The sequence below is a fragment of the Sorex araneus genome, chromosome 4 (assembly GCF_027595985.1).
Source record: "Sorex araneus isolate mSorAra2 chromosome 4, mSorAra2.pri, whole genome shotgun sequence".
NCBI lineage: Eukaryota > Metazoa > Chordata > Mammalia > Eulipotyphla > Soricidae > Sorex > Sorex araneus.
Window position 1 is genome coordinate 168,768,950 of NC_073305.1, and position 24,226 is coordinate 168,793,175.

General features: G+C 37.2%; 1 protein-coding gene across 2 annotated transcripts in view; it reads left to right on the plus strand.

The window, feature by feature from the left end:
* The window catches only part of ADGRG6 (adhesion G protein-coupled receptor G6), a 162,799-nt gene that overhangs the window by 67,159 nt on the left and 71,414 nt on the right, over window positions 1-24,226 (plus strand). For both annotated transcript variants that reach the window (XM_055136942.1, XM_055136944.1), the window contains exons 3-4: window positions 12,208-12,549; window positions 15,070-15,693. In XM_055136942.1, coding sequence (XP_054992917.1) covers window positions 12,208-12,549; window positions 15,070-15,693 — 966 coding nt within the window. The remainder of the gene's footprint in view (window positions 1-12,207; window positions 12,550-15,069; window positions 15,694-24,226) is intronic.

Here is a 24,226-nt window from a genome sequence, read left to right on the forward strand (position 1 = left end):
CTTTCGGAACCATCTTTCAACCCAAGTGTGTCCTCCTAACACCCTTTACTTGGTATTCCCTTCTTTATCTCAGCTCCCTGAGCATGTGAGGCCAGTTTCCAAGCCCTGGAGCAGACCTCCTGGTTCCTATCTCTACTACTCTTGGGTGTTAGTCTCCCATTCTTTTACTTTATATTCCACAAATGACTGCAATCTTTCTATGTCTGTCCCTCTCTTTCTGACTCATTTCACTTAACATGATACTTTCCATGTTGATTCACTTATATGCAAATTAAATCTGAATGACTTTTTTATGCTTCAAATTCAAAGTTCATTTGGAAAATTTTGAGATAAGATGGACCCTTCACCTGCTCCTGCTGTCTCTTCCAAATATATTCTCCTAGCATGTATAGGAAGGGCAATTTCAAAAAACCAGAACTTGTGCTGGCTATTGATTCCAGGTTCATTACCTGAACCAACTAACATGGAATAAATTGGGTTTGATAATCAGCAACATAAAATTTGTATTGTATTGCTACCTCTGTGTTTCCTTCTCTGATAGCCATATGCGGAAACATATAAAAGAAAACTGAAAAAGGATGCACATCCAAGCCTTTATTTAAGGGAAGCTGAATATAGAATGAATGAGTGAATTGACATATGATTAATATATGCTGCTATTAAATAACAATACAATCCTGAAAAATAACACTGAAAACGATTAGTATTTAAGCATCTTACTGTGGGTCAAGTGAAGTCCTCCTTCTTTATGTGGATATTTCATTAGCTGCATGTAGGCGCTCAAGATGTTAGTAATGCACTATTTAGCCAGTAATGACATCATTGCCTGGATGGGTATTAGAAGTATAATTAGCTTTTATTAGGTTAAGACATTCTCCATTTATGTCGGTAATGTTTAGTGATATTTTTCTGGTTAATGCCAACATAAACCAGATTTTCTCTGCAAAGCTGCCTAAATAATCCATATAGAAAGATTTCTTGTGACATGCTCAAGTAAAATGAACATTAGGTGAGTGTTTGTTTTCTGTAGCTCCCTCGGTTTTTTATAGGAGTCATAAAACATGTAAGATCAAAGCAAGGCAGATATTTTATGCACACTAGATTGGTGACTTTTCTGGCAATCGTGAGGCCTTGCTTCAGCAAGCCCTTGTAAACTTCATGTCCCCTACCCCTTTAACTGTTACTCTCTTTCCACAAACAAGCTGTCAGAGTAGCTTGCTGTCTTTTGTCTTTGTTCTTGTCATCTGTCAAATGCGCTGGGTTAGGCTGAATGAAGTGTCTCACTCCTTATTGTTGACTTTTTGTTTTGTTTTGTGGGGGTCACATCTGACTGTGATTGAAGGCCACTCGAAGCTTGGTGCTTTGGGGTTGCCACCAGTGGTGCTTAGGTACTATATGTTGTGGGGATCAAACCTTGTCATTCTTCATGCAAGGCCTGTGTGCCAGCCCATTGAGTCATCTCCCTATCCTCCGCCAATACTTCTTATAAGCATCTTTGTTCTCTATTAGTTTCGTCTTTCTTGTGTGTAAATGGGTGTGGTTTAAAGACTTTTACTTCTTTTCCTTTTTAAATTAAAAAAATTTTTTTTGAGTCACCATGAGATAGGGTATTACAAAACTGTTCATGATTGGGTTTCAGCGATACAATGTTCCAACAGCTATCTCTCCACCAATGTAATTTCCCAGCACCAATGTCTTCAGTTTCCCTTCCACCCTCCAGACCACCCTCAACTCCTTGCCTGCCTCTCTGGAAGGCACCTCTTTTCTCTCTCTTTATCTTTTTGTCTCTCATTTTAGGCATTATGTCTTGCAATACAGATGCTGAAAGGTTATCATGTATATCCCTTCAATTACTTTGAGCATTCAGTTCTTGTCCAGAATGATCATTTCCAAGTAATGTTGTCATAATGGATTTCCCTCTATCTTAGCTACCCTTCATGTTCTCCACACCCTTGTAGTAATTTCCAATCATTGACCTTCCCTAGATATTAGTTTCATACTTTTTTTTGTATCATCCCACAAATAAATAAAGTCACTCTATATCTGCCCCTCTCCTTCTGACTCATTTCACTCAGCATGATACTCTCCAAGTCCATCCATTTATAGGCAACTTTTATGACCTCATTTTTCCTAACAAATGTGTAGTATTCTATTGTGTAGATGTACCATCGTTTCTTTACCCAGTCATCTGTTCTTGGGCACTCAGGTGAATAGTGCTGCAATGAACATAGAAGTGCAGATGGTGTTTCTGCTGTGTGTTTTTGGACCCCCAAGGTATATTCTCAGAAGTGGTATTGCTGCATCAAATGGGAGCTCAACTTCTAGTTTTGTGAGGAATGTCTATATTGTTTTTCCAAAAAGGCTGTACTTGTTGGCATAACCACCAGCAACGAATGAGGGTCTCTTTGTCTCCACATCCATGACAGAACTGGTTGCTCTTGTTCATTTGGTTGTATGCCAGTCTCTGTGGTGTGAGATGATATCTTATTCTTGTTTTGATTTGCATCCTCCTGATGATCAGTGATGTAGAGAAATTTTTCATGTGCCTTTTGGCCATTCAAATATCTTCTTCGAGAAAGTTTCTGTTCACTTCTTCTCATGGGGATTGGATGTTTTTTTTCTTGTAAAGTTCTACCAGTGCCTTATATATTTTTTATATTAGCCCCTTATCAAAAGAGTATTGGGTGAATAGTTTTTCCCGTTCCATGGGCTATCTTTGTATCTTGGTCACTGTTTCCTTTGCAGAAGCTTCTTAGTTTTATATAGTCCCATTTCTTAATCTTTTCTGGTTTGGTCAGTGGTGTTTCATCCTTGAAGATGCCTTCAGCTTCAATGTCATGGAGTTTTGCCTACATTTTCTCCCATGTATCTTAAGGATTCATGTCTGATGTTGAAGTCTTTAATTAATTTTGATCTGACTTTTGTGCCTGGTGTTAGAGAGAAGTCAGAGTTCATATTTTTACATGTAGCTATCCAGTTTTCCCAGCACCGCTTGCTAAGGGGGCTTTCCTTGATCCACTTCATATTTCTTTATCCTTTATAAAAGATTAGGTAATCATATGTTTGAGGATCTGTGCCACATTACTCAACTCTATTCTATTGGTCTTTGGGTCTGACTTTATTCAAATAGTGAGTGCTTGACTTCTTACTTTCCTATCTGGATGCCCTAAATCTTTTTCTTCCCTAACTGCTATGGCAAGTACTTTCAGATATTTTGAATAGAAGTGGTGAGAGTGAGCAAATTTGTCTTATGCTTGATCTTAGAGTTTTTCTCCATTGAGAATAATGCTTACCATAAGTTGTGGCAGTTGGCTTTGACTGTATTCTGAAAGTTCCTTCAATTCCTATTTTGTTAAGAGTTTTCATCGTGAATCATGTTACATCTTGTCAAATGCTTTCTCTGTATCTATTGATATAATCATGTGTTTTTTTATCTTTTCTTTTATTGATATGGTGTATTATGGTGATTGACTTGCAAATGTTAAACCATCCTTGCATCCCTGGGATGAATCCTATGTGGTCATGGTGTATACTCTATTTGATGAGTCGTTGGATTCTGTTTGCTAGTATTTTGTTGAGGATCTTTGTGTCTATATTCAGCAGGTAAGTCAATCAGTGATTTACTTTTTTGTGGTGTCTCTGTCTTTTTTGGGTATTGGGGTAATATTTGCATCATAGAAACTGTTTGGGAGTGTTAATTTTTCTTTAGTTTCCTGGAAAAAATTGAAAAGGATTGGCAGTAGGTCCTCTTTAAAAACGTGAAAGAATTCACTGGTGAATCCATCTGGGCCTGGGCTTTTGTAAAAAATATATTTTTGCTAAACAAATATGATTAATTTACCTTTTTATAATTTAAGCCTTTTTGTGTGTTTTGCTGCTCTTATTTTAATGCCCCATCTGCTTCAGGATGGTTTGTAGACCCTGCAGAATTGAATCTTTACCATCTCCAGGTTTTTTTCCCTACACACTGCTCACATTGCACTTCAGCTAAGTGTGTTGATGACTTAAATAATCCACGCTCTCTCACTTTCCTTTTTTCCCACTTGCTGTCCCTGCTCCCCAGACATTTTCTGTCTTGCATTCTACATCTGTCTTTATTTCCCTCACTTATGTGCTATGTATTTAGGGTTTAGTTTTTTTCCTCACCCATTAGACATGCTAGCACTTCTGCAACATTTACACCTAGATTGATTAGTTGTTCTATCAGATGTATTTTGACATTATAACTATTCAAGAACTTTATGTACATTATCAAAATTCTGACCATACCATTAAATTATATCTCATATTTGTCCATGGCTGTATTCCCAGCATTCAATACAGTCAGGCATGTCATTACTTAATAACTATTACTCAAGTCCATAGATGTGGGGGATGAAGTAAGGAATCAGTTAAAAAATGAGAATGGATGATTTATATCTCTTTCAAAGAATGTCATTGAATCTCAGATTTGCGTCAAATATGATTTTATGCTTGTATTTACATTTAAGTTGCATCAAATTTGAATTTAAGTTCAAATTTTAAAGTTTGAGTTGCATCAAATGTGATTTTATGCTTGCATTTACATTTTCATGGATATTTGTGATATTGACATGGAGTATAAGTGGGAGGTTGCAAGACTTGGTAAGATCTGACAGTATACTAAACTAGGCAAAAGAGAAAAGATAAGAATCTTTATTCACAGTGTTACAGGAATTGAACCTCAGGGAAGCATTTCATTCTCTTTTGGGGTTTGGATGTGGCTCAATAACACACTTTTTTTTCAGGTTTAAGTCTCAGTTATACAATGCTCAAACACCCATCCCTTCACCAGCGCACATATTCCACCATCAAGAATCACAGTATACCTCTCCCCCTCTCCCCCACCTCCCCAGGCCCCCACCCTGCATGTGTAACTGGTAAATTTCACTTTACTTTCACTTTATTTTGATTGCATTTAATATTTCAACAAAAAACTCACTATTCAATAACACACTTTTAAAAGCAGTCCCAAAAGATAATCTGAAACTACGTGTCCATGTACTTGACATGGGAACTGCGTGTTCATGTACTTGAAATGGAGCAGACAATTGAAGAGAGAAGAAATACTCAGTCTTTCTTGGATGATTCTCTTACTTCTTACTATGACAAATCAAATAAGAAATATGATTTGAGAGACAGTATTTGGATTGAAGAATTTATGAGTAATTATTAAATTACTTAAAGTAAGAGAATTTTAAAAATTTAGAGAATTTAAAGAATTTACTTTGAATTCTTAAAGTAAGAGATATGAGTAATGATGTCAAATACACATTTGCAAGGGGATATTGCACTTAAGAGAACACTTGTATTCTCCGAATTTGAACATAATGAAGGCATGTGCATGGATGAGATAACCAAGGGAGAATGAATAGAGAGATGGGCCAGAGAGATGAAACCCTGTAAAACACTGACTCTAAGCACATTTGGTTAGAAAGAACAAAAATCCTCTAAAGCTGGATCATATGAAGGGTGATTATCATAAAAACCACAGGCATACACAAAGAACATCTCCCACTGATTAATGAACATAGGATGTCTAAAATTAAAACATCCTAGTTTCCTTTAATTTTTCTCTCCTTTACATTTTCTCTTTTTCTCTTTTCTCTGCCTGCCCATCAGCATTCCTCGGAAGTGGTTTACCTAGGTTCAATCCCTGGCGCTCTGTATGGTCCTCTAAACCCACCCGAAGTGATTCCTGAGCACAGAGCTATGATTAAGTGCTGAGCACTTCCAGGTGTGTCCCCAAGACCAAAATAAATAAAAGAGTGGATATAGCAGCTGCTAACATCAAGTTTTAGTGATTACTTCATCTGTTGCTCATAACAATTTTAGTAAAGCGTATGTGTTTCTAACTTCATACTCTTAGAGAAAACAAATCTAAGTAGCCGAGTCCATGATTTGCTTTCCTTCAGTCAGGATTCTCTCCCGGGGTTCCGGAAAAATATAATAACAAGAGACTGGAGAAAGACAGATTCCCTTGGGAGAAGCTACCCACATGGAGATTGTGATTAACCCCTGAATTATGTTGTTATTTAAGTAACACTTCCAAGATTTTAATATGAATTTTATCGCTAGAGAATTTTATTTCTTCAAAAAAATGCAATTCTTTAAAAAGAATCTTGATATACAAAGTTATGAGTGGTTGAGTCTCTGATGTTGTAACATTATGTAATGTTCTAATACCAGTGCCACCACCAGTATCAACTTTCTTATATAACTGGTACCCATGTGATGCTGTGGCTGATACCTCTCTTCTGAGAGCTAGACTTGTAATAAAAATAGTTGTAAGGGCAAGAAGAGCAGAGGGATTCTCTGGTAGTACGAGAAGAGCAAGAAGAGGATAAGGAGAAGGTATGAACTACCGTGGAGAGTCTCAATTAGCTCAGTGGTATCAAAGGTTATCGGAAGCCTCTTTGGTGTAAATGATCTACAGATTTTCAAATGATTTCTGACAATGTTCAAAAGTCAATACATATTGTATATTGGAATAGGAAGGTTCAGAGCTGGTAGTTTTCAGTTTAGGAATATGGAAGAAGATAAACTTAAAATGTGTTGATCAGAGGCAGATTAAGTGATAAGCCACATAAGTTGTTTCAAATAATGATTTGCATTTAGATTATGTGTTTCAGCAGCTAAAGAAAGACTCAACCAGGGCTTAAGATAGAACAAAAAATGTGTGGAGGTGTGTGCATATACAGACATGGCACTTGTTTTTCTTGCAAAGGACATATATCTATATAATAAACTGACACCAGATGGATGTACAACAGTTCAGTTCAGTGTTTGACTTTTTATAAAGTATGACTACTTGTAGTTAATGTTTGCCTTGTGATTACAGAAGAATAACATTAATAGTCTAAATATTAACAATACTAAAAAAGGCAGAAATGTTCTGGAGCGTTTTATGCATAGTGTGATTGGCTTTGGAGCCCCCCGTATTGTAAAGCTCAATGGTGCTGTATTAGTTTTGTCAAACTAAATGATTCAACTGGAATGGTACCTTGTTGTATTTCTACGTAAGTCATTGTGTTAGTATCATCATAGACATTGTACCAAAAAATATGTCAAAAGGATTAGTGTAACCTTAGGAGGAGTTTGGAAGCAAACTAAAATGAATTTTTAGTAGGAGATTAGAAGTAGGAAATAGGTTTAAGGGCAATTCTTACCTACATAGAAATGCTGACTTTGAGTGCTGAACTTTAAGAGTAGCAGTGAGGAAGCCAGCGCTGTCATATTGTCTCAGTCACAGATGTTACAGCCAGATTGTCTTCAGATTCCTTCCGACTCTAAGGTTCTTCCTAGAGCTCTGAGATAAAAAGTAAAATGCTTACTTTGATCAAACCTGTATGTTCTGTCATTAAATACACATCAGCATCCAAAGTATTATTTATATTTTACATGCCAGTGATGTGTATTTGGCAGCATTTTACCTGATCAGAAGAAATAGCATTTGGTTGTCCTGGTTTTGTAATGCTTTTGGCTCTAGAACTGGCCCTAGAACTCTCAGTTGCTTGCATTTAAATGTGATCTTCAGAAATCATCTAGTTGGCTCAATATTTTAAACCCTACTTCTCACTTATTAGAATTTTGCACAAGGAATTCAAACAATGACTTTGAAAAGAGTCAGGCTGAACAGGTAATGAAGATAACTATTCTGAAGATGATTTTCATCATGATTTCCCAACAAATGTATCAGTAGCAGTTTTACATGCAAATAAAGAACAAGGTTTAAATGATTTTTGTTTATGAATTTACACACTGCACAATAAAACAGTGTTGCCGGGACAGTTGTCTTTTGAAAGCAACTAAATTGATCTTATTCATTTACTCATTAAGATAGGAAAGTTCCCCTTTTTGAGAGATTTTTAAAGAATATAGTATTTGTTTATGGAGAAGTATAGACTTAAGGTAAGAACTCCTGGGACCTAGATGGGGGACTCAGTGCCTAGAAGTACTTTCTCGAAAGGGTGATGTTTCAGGTTTAATCTTTGGTGCTACCTGAGTAGAATTATGGGGAACCCTGGGACCACAATGGAGCATGTGATCTCCACTACACAGAACCTGGGGGTGAGCATGCGTGGCACTTAAAGGTGTGATTCCCAGCAGGCATCCTGGCGAAGTAGGCAGCCAGATATTTGGTCCCACAAAGTGCCACAACTGAATGCTACACCGCAACCACAACCAAGTGTGTGAGATCTTCTGGTCATCACGACAATAATAGCACAAAGGGAAGTGAAAGGAAAATGTGTTTACTCTAAAAAGAGAAATTGCCCAGGATCAAGTTTACATACATTGCATTTTTTGCAGTTTTTGTGTTATGAATTACTATTAACTACAACAAGGGGAAGGAAATTGGTGTGTGCGTGTGTAGGCAGAATAATCCAAGTCTCCGAAATGACAAACCAGTAAAATAAGTTATTTAATCTATAATGAAGGTTGTGTCTAAATTGAGACAGACTTTTATATAATGGGAAGGTTTTGCATTTCATATTTGGGAGGATTTCCAAACTCAAATTTTATAAATCTGATTTTCTTGAGAGTAAATATTTTTTATGAGCATAAACAGTAGTCATTTACTGCTAGGCATTTATAAGACTTAAGTAAGAGGGAAGCAGGGAGTGGAATTTGGTTTATCATATGTTTAGGATACCTGAATATTTTACTGTCATAAATAATTGATATGAGTGTTATTATATTGTTTTTGAAACCATTTCCAGACAGAGAGCTGGAGTTGGGTAGTCTTTAGAAGATCTGTCACTCTGATTTTACCAAAGCTCTAATCATTGGGTACATTAGTAACCATCTTTTACAAGTTGTCTTGTCTTTATGGAGAGCAAATTAATTTTTTTAGTGACCTTTTGTGGGCTAGAGCGATATCACAGCAAGGGCATTTGCCTTGCATGCGGCCGACCCGGATTCGATTCCTCCACCTCTCTAAGAGAGCCCAGAAAACTACCGAGAGTATCCCACCTGCATGGCAGAGGCTGCAAGCTACTCGTGATGTATTTGATAGCACAGCGGGTAGGGCATTTGCCTTGCACGCAGCCGACCTGGGTTCGATTCCCAGCATCTCATATGGTCCCCTGAGCACGGCCAGAGGTAATTCCTGAGTGCAGAGCCAGGAGTGACCCCTGTGCATTGCCGGGTGTGACCCAAAAAGCAAAACAAATGAACAAAAAAAAAAACCAAAAAAAAAACAGTAAAAACAAGTCTGACAATGGAGACGTTATTGGTGCCTGCTAGACAGTGACAGTGACCTTTTGCATCCTGTAGAATTAGCCATTACTTTTCATTGCCTCAAATGGGCAAATCCACTGTCACTGTATCACTGTCATCCCGTTGCTCATCGATTTGCTCGAGCAGGCACCAGTTACATCTCCATTGTCATACTTGTTGTTACTGCTTTTGGCATATAGAATATGCCATGGGTAGCTTGCCAGGCTCTACCATGCGGGCGACATACTCTCGGTAGCTTGCCAGGCTCTCCGAGAGGGGTGGAGGAATCAAACCTGGGTCGGCTGCGTGCAAGGCAAATGCCTTACTTGCTGTGCTATTGAATACACCACGAGTGCTGGCAATCAAACAAGGGTCTGCTGCATGCAAGGCAAGCAGCTTCTCATGGGCCCCTAACTTGGTGTTTTAAAATTATTTCTAAAGCATTGGGGGTTGTGCCTCCCAAGCAGGGCGTAGGGTTGTTGGCCAACCTGACTGAATGTTCAGTGTAAGTGTGTGTATGGGGGGTGTTCTGGCTTTGCACTGCCCAGTGCACTTTGCAGAGGTGCTCAGGCTGCACCTGGCCATGCTGGTGACCTGTGCGGTACCAGGCATCAAATGTGCTTTTGTGCAGACTCAGCTGTATGACCCTAGCCACAGTACAACTCTCCTACATCACTTTGCTCTGTATCTATTAATTGTAGTGATTTATTTCACTGGAAATATACTTACATTTAGATAAACTAGTTTAGTTCTAGTTTTTGCTATTATATATAATATATACTATAATATGTGTATAATACATAATATATAACTGTGGACAAGTTATATGATTTTTGTTAATCTTATTTGTTTCACCTGAAGATGAAGGTGGTACTTCTTTCCATGGATATTTTAAAGTCAAATGAGATAATTAAAAGGCCCTTTACTGCAACGTGATCTATAACTATAAAGAATAAGATGACATTGTGTCCAGTTTGACATTTATCCAGTTAGCTCCTAGTCATGTTTCTGTCTAAATACTAGCTACTCTAGATGAGAACCATGTTGTCACGCTTGAAAATTATTATGGTTGTCCTTTTTTCTGAGTGTCTAGATTCTATTAAGGTGGGAATTTCTTCTTTTAAATAGCAGATTTTGTGTTCTAATAATGATTACTAAGGGTCCACACTAAAATAGTGCTCTGTGCCTGGTAGAACTCCAAAGACATTAATTGTTAGCCCTCCTCAGAACCCTGGGAGGCAGGTCTATTACTATCACTAGTGTAAGAACATGAACCCGAGGCTCAGAGAGAAAACGGGCTTGCTCTAGATTCAGTAGTCAGTGTTTTTAGTCAGACTGAACTGCCCTGTTTCTTTCATTCTGTTCTTAGTAGACTATTTGGCACAGGATAAAGGAAGTAATGAGTTATTTGGACCTTGGATATAGTGAGTAGCATCTCCCCAAGGGTGCTGTCTGCATATGTATCTGGGTGACACATAGATTGTGTCTTGTTTTCTTTTCTTTTGTTTGTCTTTTACTCTTTAGCACCCATGTTGAACACGTTGTTAATTTATTGGGATTGTGTCTCTCACAAGCCCAAGGTGCAGTGACAGGAAGCAAAATTGGTCAGAGAAGCTTAGTCATCTCCCATCTATGAAATGAGGAAAATCATTGAAAAAAGAGTTCCAAAGGCCCATCCAAAGAAATCATTCACAGCACACGCATTCTTTCCCAATTTTTGGACACACTCTTTCTTGACTCATTTCTATTTGTTGCACTTAGTCATTCTTCGATTTAGGCGTGTTTCCATTATCAGAGACTCTGGAAGAACAGTGCGGGGAATGAATTAGAAAGGATGGAAAACAGTTAGAAAGGATCGAAGATAGGTAAATGCAAATTAATGCACAACACAAGGTGGCTAGCGAGAAAAGAAAAAAGGAAAACCATACTTGGGAAGCTTCACGTAATGAATACGTTCTTAACTAATTCAAGCATTATTTGTAATAACTACCATCCTCAAGAAAAGCTATTGCATATTACATACTGATGTTGCGTGGTTCAAAGAGAGGGAGGAGCATCACTGTCACTGTCATCTCGTTGTTCATCGATTTGCTCATCGTACCACTCACTTTGGAACAGACTGGTATAAACATTGGCAGAAATCTCATATATTAACACTAAGCTATGTTTATGGAAATCATTTTAAGTGTATTATGCTCGTCCCTGGGCTATAACGATAGCACAGCGGGTAGGGCATTTGCCTTGCTCACAGCCGACCCAGGTTCAATCCCTCCACCTCTCTGAGAGAGCCCGGCAAGCTACCGAGAGTATCTCTCCTGCATGGCAGAGCCTGGCAAACTACCCATGGCGTATTCAATATGCCAAAAACAGGAACAAGTCACACAATGGAGTGTTACTGGTGCCCACTTAGGCAAATTGATGAGCAACAGGACAGCAGTACTACAGTGCTACAGTACCTATCTTTTTAATAATATCAGCAGCTTTCAATAAAATATTTATTTTCTAAGAGTTTTCTTTCTTTATATCCATTAAGATCTACCATCACAGTTCTATAACCCCGCCACACCATTTACGTACCCCTTTAGACTCATATCTACTGTAGAGATTCTTTCTCATCAATATTGATCTGTGAAATCCATGAATGCCTTCTGAGGTCTCATGTACTCCATGAAATTGAAATGCCACTTTAGTGCCTTTTGTGCATGTTGCTGCAGAAAGTCCCTATTACTTTCTTTAGAGTCTCAGAGTGTCTGACCGCCCCCAAGATTGTGGTCCATAGCCCTATTTCTTCCATGTGTTTTTATTGATTTCTCTGTTTCCTTGAGGTAATTTTTTAAAATTTAACTTCTTATGATCCAGTAGATATTTGTAAATGTTAACAGTTTAATTGTCCACAGTAAGCAGTACTCTTGGTTTGTCCAATGCATCTGATCCCAGCCCTTCTCCGTCTCTCTTTTATCTGGCCCACAGTGTTGGGATGCGCCAACTGCAGGGTTGTCCTATCCAGCCCTTCTGGAACCTTCACTTCTCCGTGCTACCCCAACGACTATCCTAACAGCCAGGCCTGCATGTGGACCCTCCGAGCACCCACCGGCTATATCATTCAGATAACCTTCAATGACTTTGACATCGAAGAAGCTCCCAATTGCATTTATGACTCTTTATCCCTTGATAATGGAGAAAGCCAGACCAAATTTTGTGGGGCAACTGCCAAAGGCCTGTCCTTCAACTCAAGTGCAAATGAGATGCATGTGTCCTTTTCAAGTGACTTTAGCATCCCAAAGAAAGGTTTCAATGCCAGCTACATCAGAGGTATGTAAACCAAAGGCAGGCGCCAACCTTCTGCTTTCATTTAACATGTTCTCCAGTAAACACAAGGACCAGAAGACAGAGTTATGCTCTTTCATGTGAATGTGAATGATTAGGATTCGAATTTAAGAGCAGGAATCTGTTAATATTCTGTGAGCATTCTCTTTAGCAGTATATAGTTACCAGATCCAAAATCTGGTTATAGTAGAGCCGAGTTCTTTCATATTGTTTATATGCAGAACCTTTAAAGGCTGGTTGGAAGACATTAGATAGTTCACACATAATAATTAAAATCTGTAATTCTAATATCTCTCCACTGGACCTTTTAGACTATTTAGAAATCATTTTATTTTAGGCCTTTAAAATGCTGCCCTTTTAAGGAATTATGCTAGGAAAAATGCGGAAATATGGGATATATGGAAAATTAGCATATCAATTAAAATACAAAAATCTATTTATATCTAAGCCAATAAACAACTTAGCCTTAGAAAAATCCCTTGGATATTGTTAGTTGAAGGAGGTGAAAATGCTTTTATCAACTCAGTCACAGATTGTAGTATTCATACATTTTAATAACCTCAATATCTTTAATTGTTGTCTATTTAAGGAAAACTGAAATTTCAAAGTTTTGAGTTTAGTTATACATTTTATCTGCTGAGTTCTTTTAGTAGATAAGAAATAAGAAGCAAAACAAAGAAAGAGACGATTGTGATCTATTAAGAAATGAAAAAGCAAAGATATAATTATGAAAATGACTGTCAGTGTTATAACTCTTGTATCATTATTTACTATTTACCATTTGTGATTGATTATAGTATACGTGTCCTTAATTTAAATGTGGCTGGAGCGATAACACAGCGGGTAGGGCATTTGCTTTTTATGTGACTGATCCGGGTTCATTCCTCTCAGAGAGCCCAGCAAGCTACCGAGAGTATCCCGCCCGCACGGCAGAGTCCAGCAAGCTACCTGTGGCATATTCGATATACCAAAAACAGTAACAACAGGTCTCACAATGGAGGCATTACTGGTGCCTCGATGCACAAACCGGACAACAGTGCTCTAGACAATTTAAATGTATATGCCTTACCTTTTAAGTATGAGAGTTACAAGATATATGGAAATTTGAAAATATAAAAGCAAATTGGAATTTCCTACATGTCTCTTCCACCCATAACCATTATTAATAAATGACCAGTACATATATTTCCTTTCAGTTTTTTAATTTTAGCAAGTCATATAGGTTCCTAGTGCATAAATATCCCTTGGTAGCAATACCTATAAATTCTATTTTGAAAGTAGATTAATATTTATGATTAAATTAAATTCCATCATTATTTTAACATGGTATGCATAGTTATATGCATACCATGTTAAATATGCATATAATTATATAAAAATTATATTTTTAATCCCAGACCTATTCTTTGCATATTAAAATATAAGTTAGAAGCATTCATATGAAACCAGTATTAAATTGTGCTTTTAAGGAGAGCTACATTTTTCTCTAATCAGTATATGCTGCACAATACCTATTTTTAAAAATAGAGTTAAATTAATTATATTTTTAAACAATTTTATAATCATAAAATTCATAAATTAAAGCATTCATTCTTAATATATGTGCTTAATAATAGTAATCTCTATTAATAATCAGTAATAACTGTGTATTAACTCTGCTCTAGACAATGTTCTCGTATTCTGTAGATATTCACTTCTTTAAGTCTTATTTGCCACCTAAGTGAGTCACACCATTGTTCTCTTGTCACAGATGAAGAGATAAAGCAGGGAGAGGAGGACACTGCCCAGGTCACGCCACACTGGGTGGAAGAACCAGGATAGGAAGTTACACCCTCTCCCCATTCAAAAGCTAATATTTACTATTTCTCAAAAGTTAGCTCAGATGCCCACACATAGAGGAAATATAGTTGAAATGTCCATTTTTGTTGTGCATATGCATTTTTTTAGTGGATTTCTCCTTGCAACTTAATTTTCTTGGTTCTTAAAAAAAAAACAATGATGGGGAAATGTTGAGGCTATAAGGAGAGCTACATTTAGCTCTCTTTATAGAATGTAGAAACAGAGAAATCAATAAATGTAGAAACGAGGGTCACACATGAACATCTAGGTGGTGTGGAAGGCAGTTCTTAATGAAAATGGGAACCATTAGCTATTATGTTTAACAGTTATTGGAAAAATAATATGGTTTTGAAAAATCTTAATGGAAAAACAGAGCTTTCATTAAATTGATAGTCTCCTTAATTGTCTGGTTTTTTTTTTTTCAGTGCAGGGATTTAAAATATACTTGCATCAACTTTCCTTAAATAATTCAAAGGTTTAGGTGTCAAATCCAACTGTGATGAGTTCAGATTGGTGGTATTACTTACTTCGGTGCACAGAGAAAGGAGGACTCATGGAAAAGGGCGGGTAAAATCTGATTAATGGTGGAGGGGATGGGAGTATCATGTTTTGCATCTTGTTTGTCAACATCTGAAATTAACCAAGTTTTCTTATGTTTTCTCCTAGTTGCTGTGTCCTTAAGGAATCAGAAGGTCATTTTACCCCAGACACTAGATGCTTACCAGGTATCTGTGGCGAAAAGTGTCTCTATTCCAGAACTCAGTGCTTTCACACTCTGCTTCGAAGCAACCAAGGTTGGCAAAGATGACAATGAATGGACAGCTTTCTCCTACTCCGATGCATCCCTCACACCGTTACTCAGTTTTGGAAAGGACAAGAGTGGCTACTTTCTATTTATTTCTGGCTCCAAGTGCTTACTAAACAGTGTTTTACCTGTAAAGGATAAAGAAGACATTTTTACAGAAAGCTTTGAGCAACTCTGCCTGGTTTGGAATAATTCTTTGGGTTCTGTTGGTGTGAATTTCAAAAGAACCTATGAAGCATTTCCATGTGATTCTACCATTAGTAAAGTTATTCCTGGGAATGGGAAATTGTTGTTGGGCTCCAATCAAAATGAAATTGCCTCTCTAAAAGGGGACATTTATAACTTTCGACTTTGGAATTCCACCATGAATTCCAAAATCCTCTCCAACCTCAGCTGTAATGTGAAAGGGAATGTGGTTGACTGGCAAAATGAATTTTGGAATATACCAACTCTAGCTCTCAAAGCTGAAAGCAACTTAAGCTGTGGTAAGTCTGTGGCAGAGTTTTTATTTTTATTTTTTTGAGGCAGGGTCTATGAATATGTCCATCAAACAATAAATTACACATCTGTATGCGGGCATACATAGGTGATTATAAGTCAAATATATTTTATGAAAGCTTTTGGTTCTATCATCTAAAAATTTTCCTAGTATTACAAAATACCACACAATTCATCCATAATTAACAAGTTTTAAAATTAATATTTCTCAAATAGAAATTGAGGAATTTTTATTTGAGAAATATTAATAACAGAACTAAAACAGAAGAATAAAAAAATTAAATATTGTTTTGGAGGTACTGCATTAAAAAATAATCTTGAGAATTAGTTCTAAATAACATAATATAACTTGATCTTGGAATTATAACCTAAAAGCACTATAGTTGCCTAACTAGTATTAAATATCAGAACTATCCTTTTTATGAAAGTGTTGGTGATCAGAATTATTTATAAGTCATGTTTTCTGTTTATTAGAAAATAATCATTCAACCTCGTTTCTAGTTATCTTTCCTTTTTACATTCCCCTTAAGAGATTGTGATTTGTCAGAATGGCTAAATTTAAAATATTTAGAAAAGTCATTCTATGTAATGAAGAACTCTGAAAATCACTTATATTCTCCATGTATCAATAGTAATTCTAAAAGTCCTTAATTTTATCTAGAAAGAATTCAGTTACAAAATCATCGTAAGATTTAAATGTCATATGAATAAATCTAAGATTTAATGTGTAATTTTAAGCATAGGGGTAGCTCTTATTAAAGTAAGGAAGATTGCTCAACATGCCGAACTTATATCTAAGTGTCTTTGGAGGACATTCACTCAGAAATTCATTGCCAGTACTTTGAGCAAAAAAAGAGTTTTTGAGACCGGGTGCCATGCATCCACTTTCTCTGCCCATGCATTTCACTTACGGCTTAGCAACTTCTGTCACGTACTTCTCTGAGCAGCATATATTTTGGGTTGTTGGAAAAAAGAGTAAATCACGACCCTGTTCCGAAGGAGGCTTCAGAACTATGAAGAGCTATCAGACACCTTCTGGGACTTCCCGAGAGTCTCACTCTGCAGATGGAAGTGAAGAAAAGGTGTATGTTTGGGTGAGATAGTGAGCAGAGGAGCGGGCTATGGCACACTTCATCCATCCAGGTCATTATCTTTATGGGGGCCTCCTTACTTCATATACTGGGCCATTATTAAAAAGGCATCATGTAGACTATTTGTCATTTGCCTTTCTGTGGAGTAATATTTGAAGATTAAAAACTGTCCCCCCAAAAAATAAAATTGACCAGGTATACTAATAATAGCTATGGTTCTATATACTTAAACTTTATATATATTTATCATGACTATTGTTTTATCAATTACATATATTAACTTATTCCTTTTTTGTTTGGAAACCATACCTAACTATAGCAGTGTAGCACTGTTGTGCCGTTGTTCGTCGATTTGCTGGAGTGAACACCAGTAATGTCTCCATTGTGAGACTTGTTGTTACTGTTTTTGGCATATAGAACACCACGGGTAGCTTGCCAGGCTCTGCTGTGTGGTTGGGATACTCTCTCTCGGTAGCTTGCCGGGCTCTCCAAGAGGAACGGAGGAATCTAACCTGGGTTGGCGGCGTGCAAGGCAAATGCCCTACCACTGTGCTATCGCAGGGCTTATATCTGACTCTGCACTCAGGGGTCACTGCTGGCACATTGATAGTGGTGCTTGGGATTGAACCCTGGTTGGCAGCATGCAAGTCAAGCACCCTACCTTCTCTACTATGACTCTAGTTCCATATTAACTTATTTTCTACAAGATACATCCAATAATGCAAGCTTTATTATTCACCCTGGGTTTTTTTTTTTGAGTCACACCCAATGATGCACAGGGGTCACTCCTGGCTCTGCACTCAGGAATTACCCCTGGCGGTGCTCAGGGGACCATATGGGATGCTGGCAATCGAACCCGGGTCAGCCTCATGCAAGGCAAAGGCCCTACCCGCTGTGCTATCGCTCCAGCCCCTTAACCCTGTTTTGTATATGTGAGACCTCAGGTACAAAGAGATTAGATAACTAATCAAGTTCATGCAATTAATAACTGGCCAAGAATTATACACAGAAAGTTTGGCTTTGGAACTGTGTTTTCTTAACTGGCATAAATTAAACTGTTTTCAAAATATGCAGGACTATAAGATGAGATTTAATACTAGAGTAGGTCGTCAAGGCAAGAATACAAAGGTCCTAGAATATCCTCTTGGCCAGCAAAGCTTTCTCTAAGAAGACAATAGCTCACCTGATACTAATGCTAATTGTTTTAAGGAAAATGAATGAAATCTCCTACAATGCATAAAACTGCTTATATGCAAGGCCTTTTGTGGAATTTAGTATAGACCAATGTCTTAGCTTTACTTTAGAATACTTTTTAGCTTCGCAGGTTTGAAAACATTATTGTGTATATTTTTCTGGAACTAATATGGCTCTAGTATTCTAATATTCTATTATTCATGCTAAAAAAGTCCAAAATTTTAATAATATAAATTTATCATGGGAGATGTTCCTTTTCAATGATTGGAGTACTTTGTATATACCCACTAGAGCTTTTCTAGATAAATAGACAAGAAGGAAAGCTAACTTGTCACCAGATATATGATATGTGAATTGTGAATGAGAAAAGGGAAAAATAGTTTATTTAGTTTTATTGGGGGAGATGGAGGCTTTGGGGGACCCTACAGTATAGGATATGTAATCGGATGGGCACGTTATGCAAGCATTTTAACCCCTGTACTCCATCTCTGGACTGGAGCTATAAGCACAGTGAGTAGGGTGTTTGCCTTGCATGCAGCCAACCCAGGTTCGATTCCTCCATCCCTCTCAGAGAGCCCAGCAAGCTATTGAGAGTGTCTCACCTGCACAGCAGAGCCTGGCAAGCTACCCATGGTGTATTCGATATGCCAAAAACAGTAACAAGTCTCACAATGGAGTGTTACTGGTGCCCACTCGAGCAAATCGATGAACAACGGGATGACAGTGCTACAATATAATTTATATTGCAAGGTAGTATATAGTACAGCTAAACTTCTCTCAGACATTATATATACCAGTGGTTGACAAATCAGGAGTGTCTGTGGCAGGACACCAATTGGAATACAACTGAGATCATGAAATTTTGTATTTTATAGGTTACTTGTAGGCTTCAGTGGTAAAGCTGAGGGATTCTGAGAAAGAACATGACTCACCATCCTTAGTGTTTACTGTCTGCCCCTTTAAGAGAAACTCTGCCAACCCTTAAGACTAGTCTGGAGAATCAGAAAGATTTGGGTGTCTGAAGCTTATGCTTTCAACTACCTGGAAAATACCTGCAATGTCTCCTGAGTCAGAAGCAAGAAATAAACCATTCATTCAGAGACACTTTGCATGGGTGGGAATTACAACATTCATTTATTTATTTGTTTTCAATTATCTACATTTTGTTTGCATAATAATTTTAGGGTGGGATACGTGGCATATTGTATATGCCAAAAGCAGTAACAATAAGTCTCACATTGAGAGACGTTACTGGTGCCCACTCGAACAAATCGATGAACAACGGGATGACAGTGACAGTGACAGTGACTCTCAGTAGCTTGCCGGGCTCTCCAAGAGGGTTGCACCCGCACAGCAGAGCCTGGCAAGCTATCTGTGGTGTATTTGATATGCCAAAAACAGAAACAACAAGTCTCACAATGGAAACGTTACTGGTGTCCGCTCGAGCAAATCAATGAACAATAGGACTGCAGTGCAGTGCAGTGCAGTACTAATAATTTTAGAATACTTTATTATTCATAATATTTTCTTTTCTTTAAGTGAAATAATTGATTTATATTACTTTACTTTCAAGTATAGAAGTTTATACATTGTCACCTACATATGCTAAATTATTGATATAATTATAAAGCTATTCACTGTCTTTATAAATGTTGAAATATGTAAAGGCAAAATTTTTCAAAATCTCAGGTTTTTTATCTTCAATTTGGACATGCTTGCCAGTAATTCAGGTGTCCCTGGAAGTTTTGTTTAAATATTTATTTGCATGTGGGAGAAAGTAAAAAATAATAACAAACATGCATGTGAACAAAATATTGAGGGGGCCCAATATTAGAGCCCAAAACACAATGCGAAGGGTGCTTTCTTTGCCTCTGGGTGACCCAGGTTTGATCCCCAACACCACCTATGGTCCCTTGAGCACCACCAGAAGTGATCCCTACGTGCAGAGCTAGGAGTAAACCCTGAGCACTTCTGGGCATGGCTTCCAACACTGGGTGTGGCTGGTGTGTGGCTGGGCGTGGCTCCCAACACTGGGTGTGGTTGGTGTGGGTGTGGCTGGGTGTGGCTCCCAAATTTTTAAAGAAATATTAAGGAAGCAGTGGTGAGGAAGTTGCTTCCACTTAGGATAAAGTGAATGACATCAAAATCTAAATCCAAATTAAACAGAATAATCTTAAAGTCGGTATATGTATTGATTCCAGTTATTGGATTACTACTTAATCTGAGAATTTGGGTCAATTTCACAGAAAATTGTGAAATTCATTTTTTGTCTTTTGCAATCCAGATGAGCTATATTATTCATCCCTTTCCATGCCCCTTTCCTTTTAGTTATAGTTTATTTGCCTAAATTCAGTATTATCTTTATTTTTTATCATTTATCTGATATTTCACAAAAAGTTATTGAGGCGATCATAATGTATTCTGAAGAGTGATTATAGACCATGGGTTCCTGAAAAATCTGGAGTTGTGACTTTTGTCCTGTACTGTAGCCATGAATATTTATTAGTGTTCTTTTAGTCTCATTTTACATATTTTCACTTGCACACAGCTTAGATGATAGACTACTTTAAACCATTTTTGATACCATTTTCAAGAGGTACTGTGATTGGCAATGTGTTTAATGACACTTTCAGGAATTTATCGTCCCAACACCACACTAACTACTGGAGTGTTTGCTTCCCTCCACAGTTTCCCACGGATCTCTTCTACCCACCCAAACCTCCCACACAATGACTTTAAGTGGTTATTTATTGCCAAAACAAAATTTCACAAACATATTAATTTTTGAATACTATAGCTAACCGGGTAGAGCTTTTGCCTTGCATGTGGCCGACCCAGGTTCTATTCCTCCGCCCCTCTTGGAGAGCCTGACAAGCTACTGAGAGAATCTCGCCTGCACGACAGAGCCTGGCAAGCTCCCCGTGGCCTATTCGATATGCCAAAAACAGTAACAACAAGTCTCACAATGAGACATTACTGGTGCCTGCTTGAGCAAATCAATGAGCAATGGGATGACAGTGACAGTGATGGCTAACCTTGTAGGCAACAAAAGTGATAGGTTTTACCTAAGCACACCTCGTGAAGGGATCTGCCAGATCTCCTCAGTCTTATCCACTCTATATTCTTCCCACCTCAACTTCCTTTGTCATTAGATTGCTTCTTACCTCAGCTGGCATTTATATTAAGGAATCACTATGTAGGTCTCTTCCTTCACTTTACACAGGAAATTGAGGCTTTGAAGAAATAAGTGACGAAGGTATTGGTGAAGTAAAATGCACCTCTCTTTTTATAAAATCTGGGCATCCTCAGATTTCTTTAGGACTCTCTTTAAGATTTCTTACCCAGGTCTTATGATTACCATTCATTCATTCATCAAATACAAACTTATGGGATTTCATGTCCATATGTTTTCAAACTGATTTCAACCAAAGTTGTAGCATAAGCTGAAAAGTGTTCATGTACTTGAATTCCTTTAGCATTTGCCTGGTCTTCTTGACATTCCACTGTGACGTTACACCCACATTCTGTAGATTCAGATTTCCTGGACCGTTCTTCTAAAGTCATAAAGGGAGAGGGAGTTTCCTGAAGCTTAATCATCAGCTCTGGGAGTTGAGGAACCCAAGTCACTTATTAACGGACAGGAAATACCTGTAACAGAGATTATATCTAAGCTTGTTAGCTAAGCAGAGCTTCCACAAATGAAAAACAAGTATGCTCTATTAAGATTCTAACCTTTCCTTTTTTTTTTCCTGGAATGTTGTGGCTTACTGTTTATGGTAATAGCAATTTCCCAAAACTAATGACTGGTACAGTAACCAATGGGGAGCAAACTTTCATTCCCAACATTCCAGCGACCTGACAATAGATATTACATAGGAGCATTCATTATAAAATCAACTTATGATAGAAAATATGCAGAACTTAAAGAGCCCATTGCTAAATTAATTTAACAAAAATATTAGACATTAAAACAGTCATGTAGAACATAAATTATGCCTTGTCACTTATTTCAAATGTTAGATATATTTGCCTAGTAAGAATTTCTTAAATAATTTTAGAATGAATTTTTTCCAGTGGCATACTAATCTTAGTTGGGGTATACATAACTGAGAAATTTTCAGCAGGTGTTTCCTAAATATACAAATCTTTTATTTAAAAATAAAATTATACATATTTAAAAGATTAGTAATCATAATAATATATTTTGTAATTCAAAAGTTTCATATATATTGATTTATTATCGTTTTTAATTACATTAAAATCATTATCTGGTAATTGCCAAACACAACACCAATCCCTGCACCAGTGTTTCAAGATCTAACTACCGGTATCTTATAGTCCCTTCCCTCTTCACCTTCCAAGACATGATTCATCCTATTAGGCATTAACAGAAGGAAACTTTATTTGCACTGTTTCACTGTTGTCCCATTGTTCATTGATTTGCTCGAGCTCGCACCAGTAATATCTCCTTTGTGAGACTTGTTGATACTTTATTTAACAACAATTAATTTTTTTCATTTGGTAATATCTTTCAATTTGGGGCTGGAATGCTACCAGGAATGCTCAGGGGGTACTTAGGGGACCATGCAGTTCTGGGAATCGAACCTGTACCTCCCGCATTCAAAGCATGTGCTCTGTCCATTGAGATAACTCTTCTATACTAGAATCATTCTTCTTCCTTGAACACTGTGTGGAGGGAGGGAGGGGAAGGAGAGAGGGAGAGAGAGGAGAGAGAAAGAGAGAGAAAAGGTAGATTTTATTGAAACAGAAAGATGTGATGGGAGAGCAAGGGAGAATTGTATGTTCTAGAGACAACATAGGCTTCTCTAGAGTGGAAATAATCAAGGAAAGAAATAGGCAATCAAGTGAGATGCATATTGAAGAGAGAGCAGGGGCTTAAAGAGCATGCCTTAATTATGTTAATTATTTTTGTTTTTGTTTTTGTTTTTTTGTTTTGTTTCTTTTTGTCCCACACCTGATGATGCTCAAGGTTTACTCTTGGCTCTGCACTCAGGAATTACTTCTGGCGGTGTTTGGGGGATCATATGGGATGTCTGGAATAGAACTGGGTTGGTCATATATAAGGCAAGCACCTTATCTGCTGGACAGTCCCTCTGTCTCCAAGCATATCTGATTTTTAAGAATTAAGATTCAAGGTACAAATGATAACACTGTTAAATATACAAAGTTCTGTGATTGTCAGGGACAATTTCCATACTAAAATTTAAAATAATGGTGCAAGCAGTTGCCTGTGTCATGATTCCATCTTAAATACTGACCAATGCTCATTGGTTTTCACAAAGAACAGACAGCGCCTTATATACCTGTTTATTTATTTAACTGATGACTGATCTTTCCAAAGGAGTGGTACAGTACAACTCAATGAATAGGCTAAGTTCAAACAAATTGCATTTGCTTAACAAGCTCTTAAAAGCACTGATATTTATTAGCCACTGTGGATGTAAAGATAAGATGCAGTTTATATGTACACAACTTTATTGCTATTCTTTTTTAGAAATTTATGGATTTGTACTGATTTTTATTCCCAGTGACAGAGTTTTCAAGTATTATAGTTTTCCCTACAGAGCCATAAAACTCAGGTTCATTATGGACTCCTTTCCTTGATCTCTAACAAGTGATTTAAGTCAGTATTTATGCTGACTTAAATAATTTAAGATTATTAATTATTGTGCATAATAAGAGAACTAAATTTTTTCTCTGTAATAAGTTCATTCTTTGAAGATGCCAAAACTCTTTATGAATACAAATGTTTCTTGGAAAAGTCTAATTTAAAGATAATTATGAAAAATTTTATAATTTAATTTAGTAACAACTGCAAAGAGAATTGAAAAAAAAATTTTCTCCATTATTGCAATTCACAATAGACATTTTGTGCCAACTGCTATCATTATTGTAATTCACAATGAGATTTTAGTGCTGCCTGTTTTATTTGCATTATTGTGTGTACTATTAAGTAAGGCTGAGAAAAGTTATTGGCTAGACCCTAATAGACCCTAATTATTTTTTTTCCTGGTTTGGGGTCTTTTCTAGTGGTGCTCAAGACTTACTTCTGGCTCTGTACTTAGAGACTGCTCTTGGCAGTGCTCAGGAAACCATGTGGGAGAAAACTTATGCAAGAGAAACTATACTATTGCTGTGATCCACCCCTAAGTAAACAATGTCTCCTTTCAGTAACAAGATTTTGGAAGAATAATACACTGAAAAGAAAGGTGAA